General features: G+C 38.9%; 3 protein-coding genes across 8 annotated transcripts in view; 1 reads left to right on the top strand and 2 right to left on the bottom strand.

The window, feature by feature from the left end:
* AMPKalpha (AMP-activated protein kinase alpha subunit) overlaps positions 1-8,338 on the bottom strand; it is a 27,042-nt gene extending 18,704 nt beyond the window's left edge. For both annotated transcript variants that reach the window (XM_071689416.1, XM_071689415.1), the window contains exons 1-4: positions 8,136-8,338; positions 6,465-6,606; positions 5,223-5,316; positions 1,106-1,250 (exon numbers count right to left, since the gene is read on the bottom strand). In XM_071689416.1, the coding sequence (XP_071545517.1) occupies positions 1,106-1,250; positions 5,223-5,316; positions 6,465-6,606; positions 8,136-8,250 (496 nt within the window). In that variant the 5' untranslated portion in view covers positions 8,251-8,338. The remainder of the gene's footprint in view (positions 1-1,105; positions 1,251-5,222; positions 5,317-6,464; positions 6,607-8,135) is intronic.
* A 1,075-nt stretch (positions 8,339-9,413) lies between these two features.
* LOC139763412 (trypsin-1-like) lies at positions 9,414-15,115 on the bottom strand. The gene is made up of 7 exons (XM_071689432.1): positions 15,018-15,115; positions 13,900-13,988; positions 13,506-13,637; positions 11,841-11,932; positions 11,334-11,443; positions 10,891-11,041; positions 9,414-10,435 (listed from the first exon to the last, which is right to left on the bottom strand). Exons 1-7 carry the CDS (start codon positions 15,067-15,069, stop codon positions 10,255-10,257), a joined length of 807 nt encoding a protein of 268 aa, XP_071545533.1. The 5' UTR covers positions 15,070-15,115; the 3' UTR covers positions 9,414-10,254.
* Positions 13,556-15,398, top strand: part of Naglu (N-acetyl-alpha-glucosaminidase) — a 106,824-nt gene continuing 104,981 nt past the window's right edge. For all 5 annotated transcript variants that reach the window (XM_071689421.1, XM_071689422.1, XM_071689420.1 and 2 more), the window contains exon 1: positions 13,556-13,690. The gene's annotated coding sequence lies outside the window, so the exon portion shown is untranslated. The remainder of the gene's footprint in view (positions 13,691-15,398) is intronic.

The following is a 15,398-nucleotide window of genomic DNA, read 5'->3' on the forward strand; positions in this document are numbered from 1 at the left end:
GAACAGCAACACTGCACCATATGGTAAGGGAAGGTGAAGAGAGGTGATATCAGGAGAATTAATAACAAGGAAGACTTTTGATTCGACTCTGGTTGATAGAGATGAAGATGACCCATCCCAGATGAGTGGACAGTACTCCATACCAAGCCAAACAAATCCCCAGCAGATATCAAATAGCTGCTCACAAGATTAATGATTACAGCAAGTATACAACACTCCAAGATTTTGGGAATAGGTGATGTTGATTATGTGGGATTTCATGACAAAGTGGAGGATACAATTATTTCAAACATGTTTATGTTATCATAGGGATGAATATGTTTTTGAAATGGAAGAGAAATAAATGATTCTTCATCTGAAATACAGGATTAAATTGAACAAGTTTACTGCTTCTCTACTTTGAGCGCTCCACACAGATCCAAACTGCATGAGGAAAGAAGTTCAGTACAAGAAAGAGAACGAGATTTAGAAACAGGAAGGGAGGAAAAAAGAACCGAAGTATGTAAAGTGGAATCATGAGCTTTAGAGAGAAATGGGTTAGAAGCAGAAGAGAGATCATCAATTGATAAAAGAGAGGAGGCACTAGAAAAATCCTGAGGATGGGCAGAAGTCACTCAATTTGTGACTACTGTAATGGAATGGCCAGAGAGAAACTATACATAAGAAAGCAGAGAGAAACAGAGATACCAAAGGCATGGAGTTTAGAAAGCAAAGACACACTCTGTCAAGTGCTTTGGAAAAGTCAAGGGTTATGACAAAAAGAGAACAGAGGGATGTTTTGTCAAATATTTGTGTATGAGATGAAGACGGTGTGAGATTGGGTTGAATGCCAGCAACGTACATGCAAATGAGGCAAGGAAAAAATACAATGATCTAGGCCCATTAAAAAAAAAGCCATCATATGTAATACTTGTCACCAAAGGATTCATATCCATTTTACATCACTCCCATCTATAAAAGACAACACAACATTCTGGACATGTAGCAACCATTAGCACACCAATGCTCACAACATTCACCTAAATCCTATACTCCCACCATAAACATTACCAAAATTATTAATAATTCTGTGCTCCTGCTTACCCCTGTAGGGATATTCACTCACCAAAGTCAGCTATCTTGACATGAAGATTATGATCCAGCAAAAGATTTTCTGGCTTTAGATCTCTATGCACCACCATATGACGATGACAATAGTCCACACCAGATATAATTTGCTGGAAGAATCTACGAGCCTCTGATTCTTTCAGCTGTAATGAATAGCAAAAACTTACTCTTAAAAATAGCAATAAATGATACATAGGTAAAAAGTTTCATTTCTGGGCTTCCAAAGTTTAGTATAATTTCAGATATGGCACATTTCAATAGATCAATGAAGTTCTAATAAAACTATCCTTTAGAAATAATATGCAGCATACTACAATGCTTGAAATTCATCTTTTCTCATCTTGAAAAATGAAATACACTAAATACTTTCTTATCTTTTCAGCCACGTAAGAGTCAGTTATAGAATTCACTTCACAAAAGAGAACATGCCAATGTTTTGATCATATGAACTAGCTTTACTTAATGTGCTGTTTTATTCATTTACTGTACAGCAACAAGGAACGTGATATTTCATCTATCTCTTTGGTGAACACTTATTTCTATTTAATGACAGAATAATGGTTAAAAACTCAAGCTTTATTCCTCTAGTGATTCTCGCTATGAAAAATGTTGGATATGAAAACTGAAAAAGCTATTTTCATGCAGTGTCCACTGAGCATAAGAGATTCTCTAGGTAAATCATGGTTTGGCCCTTCCAGCCCTGTGTTTTCATTGAGAAGGCATTTGCCCTCCCCACCCTTTACTATCCACTCACCCATGGCAATGGCAACTCACCCAATGCAGGCCTGCCTTAAGCCAATTAGAAACTTTAAAAGAGATGACATCCCTGACCTCCTCCTGCCCATTCAATGGCTCAGGTTTTGCATATTATGGGCATCACCTCACATCCCATCACAGTTGGTACAAAGTAAGGTTTTTCAAAAAAGAAAAGGGAGATGCAGGATAGAGTAAATAAACCTAGAGAAAATGCTCCCAGGACACTACTTTGAAGAGAAAATGATTTTCAGTTTCAAAACATACATTACTCTCCTTTGCAATTTGTTCTGCAAGTATTAGAGCATACCAATTTTGAGAAAGAGCAGTCAGAGAAAAACTTTGAAATAGGAAGACTAAACCAATGAGTAAAAACAAATATGATAACTTCACTGGTGATTTTTAGACACATTAGAATCTGTCTATCCTAAAGGAGTTACAAATTTACAAAGATACACAAACCACACAGACCCATGGTCCAAACAAGGTGGTCTTGCCTTAATACTAATGACAAAGCAGTAAAAGAAAATGATAGCAAAGCAAAGGTCCTCTCTCCCCAACCTCCACTCCCTCCAACAACATGTGGAATGGAAAACAGGTAGTTAAAAATTCCTTGTACAAATAATATGCCAAAAGGAAATTTTTATAAATCAGAAGGTAGATTAAACATAAATATGTCATGCATCCCATCATCAAAGGCATGCATCCTTCACTTTTTGTTATGCAGACACTAGTAAGGATAAACTTTCAGCATCAGCCTTGCAACTTACCATGTCTATATTACATGTGATGTGGAGGGATGATACAGTAATTCCTTCTTGTTCCCTTAAAGCAGGCAATATGGGTTAATCAATGTTGGCAAGTTGCCACAGCACAGCAACCTCTATTACTTCCCTCAGTGGCGTCTCTTCCATAGAGTGAACAAATTCATTTCTTGTACTCTGTCCTCATATGGTTTATGTAAGGAAGCAATCAATTTTGTTGCTCTGTGCAGCAATGCTTCCAATTTAAGAATATTCTTACTCAGGTGGGGGAGCCCACAACTGTACTGCATGTTCGAGGTGAGGTCTAGCTAGACCTGAGTTAAGTTGCAATATCATATCCTTGTTTTTACATATATAGTTTCTGTTAATAAATCCTAACATCCTATTTGCTTTCTTGGCAACTAGTATATCCTTTTGTAATCTTAGCCTATCATCTTCAGTTATTATGCCACTGCCAATCTTTGTGTCATCTACATATATGGACATTATTCAGCCCTACATCAATAACATTAATACAAATTATGGAAAGTATAGGCCCCAGGGGAACTCCACAAGTAATGGATGACCATGATGATATTCACCATCCATTATGACTATTTGCTTCCTACCATGTAATCAAGCTTCCATCCAGTCTCCTTCTGCAACCAGTAATCCCCAAGGCCCTAACTTTATATGTCAATATAATGTAAGGGACTTTGTCAAATGCTTTTTGAAGTCCAGAAATAAAATATCTATTGCTTTATTCTTGTCATAGGTAATGAATAATTTATGATAAAATTCAAGGTGGTTTGTAAGGCATGATCTGTGCCTTCTAAAGAAAACCATGTCAAGTATTATTGATCAGAATGCATTGTTCAAGGTAAGCTATGATTTTCATCTCTACTAACAGACTCCAGTAGTTTACATATAATTAATGCAAAGCTAATAAATAGGATGGTTATTGCCAAGCATTTCATGGCCTCCCTTTTGGAATATACAAATAACATCTTCCAGTCCATGATACTATTCCATCCTGGAGAGATCTACTGAAAATATAGGTGAGCAGGTGGGCTATTTCATACTTGACATTTCCAATTACTCATGGGTAAAAATGATCTGGGACCAGACTTTTATTTGAGTTCTTCTGTTCTTGTGTTAGTTCTTTTCTGTGACAGTAAATTCTGGTACTGTGTGTGTGCTATCTATGAATGTCTTAGAATTTGTGTCATTGCTTTCTAGTGGAAAAACAACTGAAAAACTTGTCCAGGGTTGTTGCTATGCTTTTATCATGCACAATGGGTTCTCCATCTTTGTTTACTAAGGGTCCTATCCCATGCCTTATATGTTTCTTATTATTGAAATATTTATAAAATCATATTGGATTTCTAAAGCTAGTTCTTGCAATATTCACTTCATTCTCTCTTGTGGAATTGCTTACCAAGTATTTTTTTTTACTTCTAACATTGTTATACTGCAAAGCAAGATTTGGGTTACTGCCTGATTTCTTAAACTTTTTGGAGGAATCCCCAGAGATATGTAAGGTAGATCAACAGCAGATAAACTTAGGTACTGCAATGCAAGATTTGGGTTACTGCCTGATTTCTTAAACTTTTAGGTACTATCTGACAAAGGTGGATAATGAATGCCAAAGACCCCTTTTTGTGATTTCCTCTTACAAAAGATTTCTGTAGAAAGCTTGAGTCCAACTATCTCACATCATGTGCTCCAGAATAAAGCCTAAATTCAACTAGTAAAATAAGGATCTAAAGTGCAAAAATAAAAGATTTCTATAATCTTTATTGAAATCCAAAAGATCTCTATGATACTTAACCGAGCATAGGCATAATTCTCTCTTGTTTAAGATTTCCAAGAGCTGATGACAACAGGGCTATTTCTAAATCTATGCATTTCATTCTTAACCAAAAATCTAAAGTTTCAGTATATTCTAACCTATAGAGGATTGGCCTAAAAGAGAAGATTGCTGATTATGGACAAAAGTCTAATTCATTAGCTCTCCTTTCAGAGCCAACAGTTATATGGAAAAGAGTTTTTGTAATATGCTGGGGAGCTAAACTTCCAGAAAACTGTAAAAAGCAAACTTGACAGAGATAAGAATATAAGCAAAATGAAAGAGGATGTCCTGGGAAAGGAATAATCAAATCTAGAAAAAAAAGATGAGGAGGAAATATATAACAGGTAGGGATGTTGTTTTCTGTGGGGTTGGGTAGTGTCAGGAATAGATGAAGGCAAGCATGTATGAATATGTAAATGTGCATATATGTTTATGTATGTATATGTGTATATGTTGATATATGTATGTATATGTGTATATGTTGATATATGTATGTATATGTGCGTTTATGTATATACATGTGTACACGAGTTGATGGGCCATTCTTTGTCTGTTTCCTGGCACTACAAATGTACATGTTCATCCTTGCTGCCTTTATCCATTCCCGTCGCCACCCCGACACACATGAAATGATACCCCCTCCCCCGTGTGTGCTCAAGGTAGCGCTAGGAAAAGACAACAAGGGCCAAGCCACAGAAAGCTGAAAAATGAAAACAAACTACATTTCAGTCAGAGTTAAAAAAAGGAAAATTTCTGACAATACATACCTTTCCCTTCTGCTTGATATAGTCAAATAATTCTCCTCCTGAGGCATATTCCATCACCATAAAAATGTCTGTGGGGGTGCTGATCACTTGGTAACTGCAACAAGAAAAATGAACCAGAACAAAAGAAAATATGATTCTCTTTTTACAGTGACCTACATAGCATGGCCAAATAATATGCCCCAACCAAAGCCATCTCAGGTAAAAGAAAATGTTAAAGAGAAAGAAAATAGAAATCAATCGGGGCTCTGCATGAGTTTGTAGACCTGACTCAAGATAGAAAGGTTATATGGAGTGGTGAGGGTGACACAATAAGCCAGCTCTGCAGTGGCTGTCACCTTCCTCTACTTGGCCAAAGTAGCTGTCACCTTCCTCTGCTTGGCCTAAGTAGCTGTCTTTTCTTTCTGCTTCACTTAAAGGAGGATTGTCCGAACTGAAAACCATAACAAAAACACAATCTATTTCATGCATAATGCTTCTTGAAATGTAAATCACATAGTTCTTTATTCTAAAATTATAAACTTTCAAACTTATAGAAAATATATGAAAAACTTCTAAAATACTTTTCTCCTGTACTGAATCAGAATGGTGCCGCCAGTCAAGGAAAGCTGAATGGTTCCCCTGGATCTCCTTAACCAATTCACCCCACCTTCAATAACACAACTCTTGATTTTGATTCAGTATCCAATCACACAATATGGACTAACCTCCCCTCAGGTGAACACCATCTAACCATCCTTCACCTAATTGTCTTCTCTCTACAATTCAAGTGATTAAGGCTGTCTTTCTTCGTCAAACTTAAACAATAATTTTCACTACCATCTCTACTCCAAAGGAGGTGTGTGTCGGTTGTAGTACAAAAATACCTGTAGCTCACCTTCCAGATCTTGAGCAAAGTTTCAGAGACGTTAGAGATAGGAAAGTGAGAGAGGACAATGAAGCAGTTGCTAAAAGGGTTAGAACATTTTGTTTTTGTCAAGATGAGCTATACTAATGTATGTCTTAAAGAAGAGGGGAAACATTTAGGTTTTTTAGACATACAAAGTAGATAAGAAAGGATGAAAGCTAGCACAGAAGCACTCTCCCTTAAGGCACAAAAGAGTAACCCATTTAAACTATCTGCTATGCCAACTACTAACTAAAAGAGTACCCAGACCATATTGGAAGAAAATTTAGGAGTGGGCACAGGCCTAAAAAAAAACCAATACAATACAAACAGGTAACCCCAAATAGGTAATTACTTACAGTTTGATGATGTGAGGATGACGAAACAGCTTTAGATTTGTGATTTCTCGCTTAATCTTGCTAACCATGTCCAGATTCTTGATTGTTTTGCGGTTGAGGATCTTGATAGCAACTTTTGTACCAGTGAGGATGTGCTCTCCATCTACAAATGAATAATTACTTGAAAGAAAGCTTTTCATCTTACGATACTTAAGTACATGTATTCTAAACATACTCTGTATAATGACCTGAAAAGCAAACACCAGGAATCATCATATAAATGCTAGTTTCCCTAGATTTATTTTGAACCCATCAATATTTTAACAATTATATGGTTGCTAAGTGTCTCTTGGTCACCACAGGTGCTAATTACCGAGACTACCATTCTCAGGAATAGATTCTGAAATGTGCATGTAAATGAATGTAAATATAAGAACACACAAGTAAATATATATTATCAAAGGTATCATCTGATCAAAACGCTCACAACCCCTACACATCCTCCTCCCACTATCTCTGCCTGGAGAATCACGCATCATCTATAAGGCTGTATCACAGCTTGCCTATTAATGTTACCTCAATTCTTTCTACAAGTCCTCTTCATTTCCATGCATTTCTTTTATAAACAAAGATAAGAGTCATTTGTGAATTTGCATCAGAGGTTTACCACACTCCTCAACCCTTCCATCAACCCTTCACCTGGGACTCTATGAATTAACTTTAGAACTATAATGTCATACACATTATGACTTCTCATTTCTTTGTAAAAAATTCTTTACTTCTACATTTGTTTCATTCTATAATGTGAAACAAAATTTGATGAATTTGCTTTTGTACAAATCATGAGCAATTTTCTTTCCGTCAGTATGTAAAAGCTACATAGCCTGTATCTATAAACAGATTTGAATGCAGAAAAATATCAACAGAATTTGTTTGTGTCCACAGAAAAGCAAATAATGGTCAGCAACTGCTTATATTAAGGAAACCATGTCATTTCATTTCCAACATGCAAAATCATTCATATATCTGCTGCTAGCAAATGTTAGGCGAAATTTTCTTTAATTCTGCTAATTCATACATGTTCCACCTACTTTTACAATAATTAGCTCTAAATTTTCCATGATAATCCAATGCCCTCCCATCTAGTGAGGTACCTTATACACCTAGATTCAAAAAACAGTCCCAATCATGATTAACAGTCCTAGACCATCATCCACATGAAATACATCTACTCCATAACAGTCTGTGAGCTTTTACAGTTGATAAAGCAGTGGGACTTGCTGAAAACATTCCCAACCTTTATTCAGCTATGAAAGAGCTGATAACTATCAGGCTCACTTCAAAGCAGCAATCAAAAACAAAGTACCACTACTTTATCTATCTTATGTAAAATACAATGTACACAAAGCTAGAGTATGCACTTCCTAGTTCCTGACTCTGCTGTGATATCTAAAAGGTCAAGTAAATTTCTGTTCCACTTAGACTGCTAATGCATGAACTTGTCTTCCAACATTTTTACTGATACACCAGATACATAGCAAAGCTTTACATCACTGACTATCAGTTCGTCTCGATCATAGTAAGATATAAGGAGGAATAATACATAAACTTGACAAGGAAGTTTTGGCAAGGCTAAGACTACCCAAACTCAAAAAAAATACCCTTGGGTAATAGTTTTCTAATACCACTCACATTTGACTTTGCCGAACGTTCCAGCTCCTAGAGTATTTCCAATTTGGTAATGGCCAATTTTCATAAGCGTAATGGTTTGGGAACCAGGCGCCTGTCCTTGGCCCACAGCCTCCATGGTGACGACCAACCAACTGACTGACTGTCTGTTGTTGTCTTGACTTCCAATGTCTTCCCCAGCAGACGACGCACAGCCACAAGGCACAAAATATTTCTCCCAGGACACTCAAGACAACCAATTCATCCACACATTCAAAAGATGAATTAAATAATTCCCATATCAAAACTGCGTTTAGTATGAATATTCTTATTCAAATTTACTTGTCAGTATTAAAAGAAGGAAAGATGGGTTATGTCTTCCTCCGAAGAAAGAACACATTTGATATTCATCACTTCTAGGCATTTACTAAGTGATCTTTCTGCTTTCTGTATTTCTATCCAGCAATCAGCAGATATTCCACCTAAAACATAGTGAAGATATATATGGCCTGTCTGATTAATGTAATGATTTTCAATCATAATATAATTTTTAAGCGTTTTAATTCTTTTCTTCATTCTCTTCAGGCTTTCTGTATGATTGTCAGTCAAATTAGACTAGTTAAGACAGATATTATGGATAATAATTTTTTCAACTACAGATGTATAAACAGATGAATAGTAGTGTTAGCTACAACTTATCTATACCATATATTTTTATAATCTCAGGAACTATATCTGTTGAAGTTTAGAGTATAATAACAAATCCGAGGTGGATATTATTCCCTGAAGCTTGAGTGGGAGTTACATTTACGGTAAGGTTAGGTTTTGTTTGGCAAGATTGATTGAAGTCAAGTTACGGAAGAATGCCCCGTTCGCGATACTCGTGTGTAGTGTTGGAGTAGTGTATAGTTTCTTGAGTTGTGGATATCAATATTCTTCAGGAAATCAACGATTCTTCGGGAAGTAGCTCATACCAAAGTAATAATATAATCAAATTCGAGATGGTAAGATACTATTTGTTTTAGTCATCTTTTAATTGCAGTTGCATGCGACTTTTTCTTCAGAGAGTATTTATGCATAATTTATTTTTAAAAAATGCGTGTATGTTAGGTATCGAAACTGTGGACTTGATACGTACGAACAGTAGACCATGTACCAGTTTCAGTGTTTACTACATCTTGCTGAGCCAATACACCGAAATCTTTAAGATCGGACCTTTGGTCATAAACGCTCAAATGTCATGACAACATTCATAATCTTGAGTATACTTGAACGTGTACAGGTAATTCATAAAAAAAAATCCAAACTTCAAAACTTTATGGGTAAGGAGTACCACACAACTTTGTTAACAAGAGATAACTGAGGTTACAGAGTAAACACATATCATTTAATCAGTCACTTAGTTACACTACTAGATAATATACCTAGTTTAGCAAACCAAAGCCGTAAAAGAAATAGCATGTTGTACAGCTATACAAGCTATATAGCAATTTTACGGGGATGAAGTGTTAGTCAAACATTATTACTCTATCACTCGGTGTTAAACGCATCATTAAGATTTCTGAAAATTTTTAAGTAAATGTAAACAAAGGTAAATGTCATTGGTGCCTGACGACGATAACGTCTTATCGAGTAATGATACCGTTCCAGTCTTGGTGATGAACATGTTTTGCCTTCGGTTTTTGGTGGTGGCGTCTGTCGGTGGCTGATGATATTGTGTATGAAGTCTGGTGTTAACATCCTCACTGCTTACTTGAGACTTCTTAACGAGGACCTGATAATGACATCACGCTGTCGATGAAATCTTTAGTGGCGCATGATGACGTACTCTTTGGTGTCTGAAGATAACGCCTTCAATTAAACCCTGGTGATGAGTTTTTTTTTTTAATGTCTTGCAATTATATCATTCCTGTCCTATTACACCAATGTGCCTAGTACAGTTGCGACTACTCTCAGGCGCCTAGTGATGAGGTGCGCACATGTGCCTGGCACTGACGTCCTCAGTGGTACCTTGTAATTCTTCACAGGTGTCTAAGCTATGACGGCCTCACTGGTGCCTCATGACGAGGTCCTCGCAGGTGCCTATCATGACGTCTTCATTGGTGCCTGGCAACGACCTTCTCACTAGCGCTTGGTCATGTCCTCAGTGGTTCTCCAAATGGGAGTGTATCCAGTCGAGGAAGTAAGAGAGCTCTGTGTAGACCCCAGGGAGACTCGGACGGCCACAGCCGTAGCTCCAGGAGGCCACGGCCGCTAGCCATGACCCACACACCAAGGGGCCGCCATAGTCACCTCGACAGGAGCCAACCCCTCCTTCTTCCAACCTGATGATGAAAATACATGAGGCTATACTGTTATACGCATGTCCACAATACTTAAAGAATATATAGGTACTGGTGCTACTTGAAAATATAAATCTATCCCAGGCTCATGGAAGAGGACTCAAGCACTAAAGGAAAATGGTGATTAATACGGGAATCAGATAGTTCCACTAGTTTCCCCTGGCCCGTCGTTTTTCAGTAACTGCATTCAAACAGATTTTACCATTTTGAAATACAGAATCCACAGAAATAAGTATATGAATACATTATGTTCTTAAATACCAGTAAGAGAACCTTCATTCCATAATCTGCAAAATTTTGATGTACGCTATCTTTTAATCCTACATCACATCATATGGTAAATATCGATTTTTATCAGTTTACGAAAAAGTCCAGCCTGAGTACCGTGCGACCTGCTTGAGACGCGAGGTCATCATTCAGACAGCAAAATGACCTACCCGGCACACATCATGGAGTCCATAATCTCATCATGGGTGTATGAGGCACGGCAGGAGGTGTCACTCACCACAGGCAGGTTGGTGTAAAGCAGCAACCCGGACTGGGTGCCTCCTTCAATCGCCGACCCCCACCCAGACACACGGCACATCTCTAGCAATGACATACCGTCGTTAGCACATGGTGTATCTAGCAAACAAGGCAGGTAGCTGCTAATGAAGAAGGTATAAGACGAAAAATGGTTGACTTACAAGATGGATGGACTGGAATATACTGAAAATGTTTCATAAACGTTTTTCAATGATCACCTACGTGCTACATCTTGAAGATTCAGTATGTTATTTAATAAGCTTCTGTACTATGCAGCTACACGAGGGAGTAGCAGAGGATAAAGTCGTAAACATTACACACATACAAGTTGAAAAGATGACAAATCCAGTTCTACCTCCAGTAAAGCTGTGGTTAGGCGGCGGAAGGGCTACCTGATCCACGTACCCGTTGAAAACGAACGGTACCTTCATCCTCAGTAAGGCGATGTCGTTTTCATAAGTTATTCTGTAAAAAGAAAAAAATCTGAGTCCACCATCATTAATTTTCACTTTCTCTACACCGAGACCACCATGAACAAACTGATTCGCTTACTAGGAGTAAGAGGATACCTTGAGCGTCAGAGACGTAGTCTTGGAAAGAGGACAATGCACAAGTCTTAAACTTGAGGGTAATAGAAAGGGTGCCAAAGGTAAGGATGGAGCAAAATGTGGATTCTTGAATAAATGGGTTGGAGGGGGGAGAGATCGTTTAAGATGACCATTATAAGTGTCCTTCAGTCAAAAGGGCAGAGTGGTTGTTGGAAAAGTCTTGGAGAGGAGGTAATACTAAGAAGGTAGAAAACGTTGAAGATGAGGGAGTAACATGAACTCACAGATATTGTACATGAAAAGAGATAACCTACGGGTTGTAGAAAGGATGTTCGATGATGAAGTTGATCTCCAACACTTGTTCTTCGCCTTCTAGCTCATGGAGATCCTGTTCCCCAGCTACCACCTGGAAGTGTGCCCGGAAACATAGACATTACAGACTCGTACACACTCGATACCAGTCACACATTCTCTGAGCTGGGGCTTGCCACAACAATACATTTTATATCTTGTGATTTAGATAACTAAATACTGCTTCGTTTCCTTTTTATTATACAGAATATTTGGCTGGGTCATTGGTCCTGCAATGAGAAGTGTTGCGGAATACTGCTGCAAGGTTAAGACAAAAATATAAAGGAATGATATCGAAGACCGAAGATGTAGGAGACGAATTATATATCTGAGCATGTTTGAAGTTATCGCAGATCTATAAATGAAAACACACCGAAGAGGCATTGGACAAAAATTAAGAAAAAGGAGAAGCCATTCCACATGGAATCAGAAATGATAGTTAAGATACTGAAGGCGATGATAAGTTGCTTCATGAAAGAGACCACTTGTGGTGATGTCAAGTAGGACATGCTGGTGGTAGGTCGCCATAATGACGAGGCCTCCACCACTCGCGTATACCAAGAACTCCTCACGTTCACCACTTCACACGGATATAGGTCACCACCGCATATGTTATCATACCTTATCTTTCATCTTACGCATCAGACAAAGCGGCTCATGCCAACATCCACGAGCAATATGTCTCTCTACATATTTTCAGCCACCATCATGTTAAGTATGGAGGAAGACACCACTAGACTCAACAACACCCTCGACGCCACTGATCTTTGATGTGACCCGTGCAAGTCACTTCAAATGTCATCATTACTCCACCCCTCATCTTCACTGACCTACCTTTCATTTCATTCTTTATACTACTAACTATTTATCTGACCTGCAAGGATCAGTGAAAGGCCAGCTTTATTACAGCCCCGGTGCCAAAGCGTAATCAGATGACCAGCTTATCAAATCCTCTGTTATTGCTTCTCTTCAGCCGTCCTTTTCCGTCCGCTTTAAGAGCTGACCTCTCTTCTGAAAGTGTTCCGGCCACCAGCTCACCTGAGGTGTCTGCGTGTGCCTCACTTACTATGACCTGGACCCACAATACGTGAGCGTTTGCTGTTTCACAAAGTTTCTGGTCGAAAACCAACCACACGAGCATTGACTTAAGTTGCTGCCTCCTTTCCTCGAACAGCAAAACTGTGGAATTATTGTACTTCTTTCGATTCTTTTCCTCTTCTTCCTCTCCAAATTGAAGTCTACGAGAACCTAAATCTAAATTTCCTGCAGTCTTCTCATTCTCTGTTTCACCTTTAATTAAGGATGGCCTCAAATAGGGCAATATATATATATATTTTTTTTTTTCTTGCTCTTTCGGTCACTATAAAGAGAAATAAAGTCCTCGTAGGAAATAAGTTTGATATAGATGTAACCATATATCTGACAGACGTGTTAGATTCAAATGTGATAATGACCTGACAGTTACAAGTTACATACAGGTGTAGGCCATGTATTCGACAGTGTCAGAAGTACAAGAAAAGTATGTTTATGACGGGAAATTACGAGTTACATTACAATCAAGTGAGCAAATTGAATTTTTACTGGAAGTCACAGAGTCACTTAAGTGATAACGCGATAAAGCATCTCACCCGCAGGCCGTGTGGGGAGGTGAAGTCTGCTCCTTCGACGCAGTGAGCGGCGGTAACAACGAACCCCGGGTCGATGATGGCGCCGCCACAGAAGTGCACCCAGAAACCCAAGATCTTCTCCTGGAAGCTTACCTGTGCCATAGGTGGATATATACATAGGAAGAGAGAAAGAATCACAGAGAAGTGTAAGTCTTCATCTCTTGTTTTCGGTGTTTACTATTTGTGATTACTGTGTGTGTACGTATTTATGTGTTTACGTAATTTGTACTGTACGGGAAGGAATATCTACATTTGTTGGGCCCCCTCTTTACCGTCATGCATTTTTTTTCACTTTCGTGTACAGTCAGCATTTAGTTTCATGACATGTTATTGTAGTTATCCTTCATGAACTCACCTGATAAGGGAACTCTCCCCTGGAGGCCACCTCTCCTCCCACCACCTTACCAAAGCCATTGTGGAGCCGAAGCCGGGTCGAGGGCGCGCCTGAGGACGAGAGAGAAATGTTGGACAGGCTTTACTATCATTGTTATTATCATAGCAAGTGAGACGGATCAGGGAATATAATGAGGAGATGAATAAAGTAGTTGTACTTCATAACATATATTCTATACACGATTGATCTTCCAGAAGCTTAGGAATGGATGTGTGAACCTCAACAAAGAATTTGTACCCCCTGATGTATGTAAACCCCCTGTTGTATGTACATGTCTTCACCCGACGCGTGTTTGACGCCCATGGTACAAACTCTGAATCAGGATGCATGCAACACTCGATAAACTTTAATTCCAGCAAAGTAGAATAATTCTCATGCAACGCGGGTGCAACACTGCTGTATCGTGAGCACGAGTTAGTTGGATACGTTTGTTGCCGCTTCACCTCCATCCATATCGTGTATGTGTAACAAGCGGTCGAACGAAGTGCCTATGAAGTACCGTGTGGGAAAGTAGTGACTGATAAAACTACACTGAAGCATCCCCTGAGAACCTGAACATCTGACTCGAGGGGCCTCTCACCGTTCTCGAGTGGCCAAGATCGGCGAAAAGTGGCCAGACCTCTGATTAATTGTCCAAGGCTTGACAAGTTTCTTAATGGCCACAAATGGGAATCTGCTGGCCCGATATAAGGTAACCAGAGCCTGGCGGACCAGCAACTAACTTGGCTCTTTAGCAGTGGACACAACAGGTTGAGTCCGAAATGGATAGTGACCACAGGATCAGAACTCTAAACTAGGGAAATGAACTCGGCGAAAGAAACTGTAACCACGATGTTACACTCTCTGGCTTACGACGTATACAGGCCTATGAAGATTTCTTTGCTGTCCTTGACTATACATTAGCTGCAGACTAAGATCTCGAGTGCTGACCAGGCATGTCAAGTACTGACCCACGATGTCCTTAAGCCCAGACTTAGGTTGTCTACAAACAAACCCAGGGTGCTTACATGTCGTGAACCACCGCGTCCCCGGACGTACTAACACATATGTACTAAAACGAAACATGAAAGTACACTGACCTATGACTGTGAGGCAGAGTATCAGCAATATCAGCACCTGAACACGTAACATGGTGAGACGCAGCCTAAGTACAGTGACCAGTGAGGGATAACACTGCGCGAGGCATTTTATATCTTTCTCAAATTTCTCACGCTGAAGCTAGATGACTGATGTGGGCGATGCCAAAAGATAAACCCCACCTGAATTTCTTGTTAATTGATTCATCCTACTTATTCACTGAACTTATACCTGTTGGGATATTAACGGTGCTGATAAGACTTTAATCATCTATTTCACAGATCATTACAACAACATTAAGAGTTTTACAAGCAGGTCTGTATATACCCACAAGCTTTAAGTGTGGTGAATGGTCTCAGCAGCTGCTAACACAAATCTCTTCA

Source organism: Panulirus ornatus, chromosome 47 (assembly GCF_036320965.1).
Source record: "Panulirus ornatus isolate Po-2019 chromosome 47, ASM3632096v1, whole genome shotgun sequence".
Lineage (NCBI taxonomy): Eukaryota > Metazoa > Arthropoda > Malacostraca > Decapoda > Palinuridae > Panulirus > Panulirus ornatus.

Coding starts and splice junctions, on each gene's coding strand:
- LOC139763412 (XM_071689432.1), bottom strand. CDS start 15,069: ATGTTACGTGTTCAGGTGCTGATATTGCTGATACTCTGCCTCACAGTC. Junction 13,989..15,017: donor ACTCTGCCTCACAGTCATAG/GTCAGTGTACTT, acceptor TCTCGTCCTCAG/GCGCGCCCTCGACCCGGCTT. Junction 11,444..11,840: donor GAACATCCTTTCTACAACCC/GTAGGTTATCTC, acceptor TTCTTTTTACAG/AATAACTTATGAAAACGACA.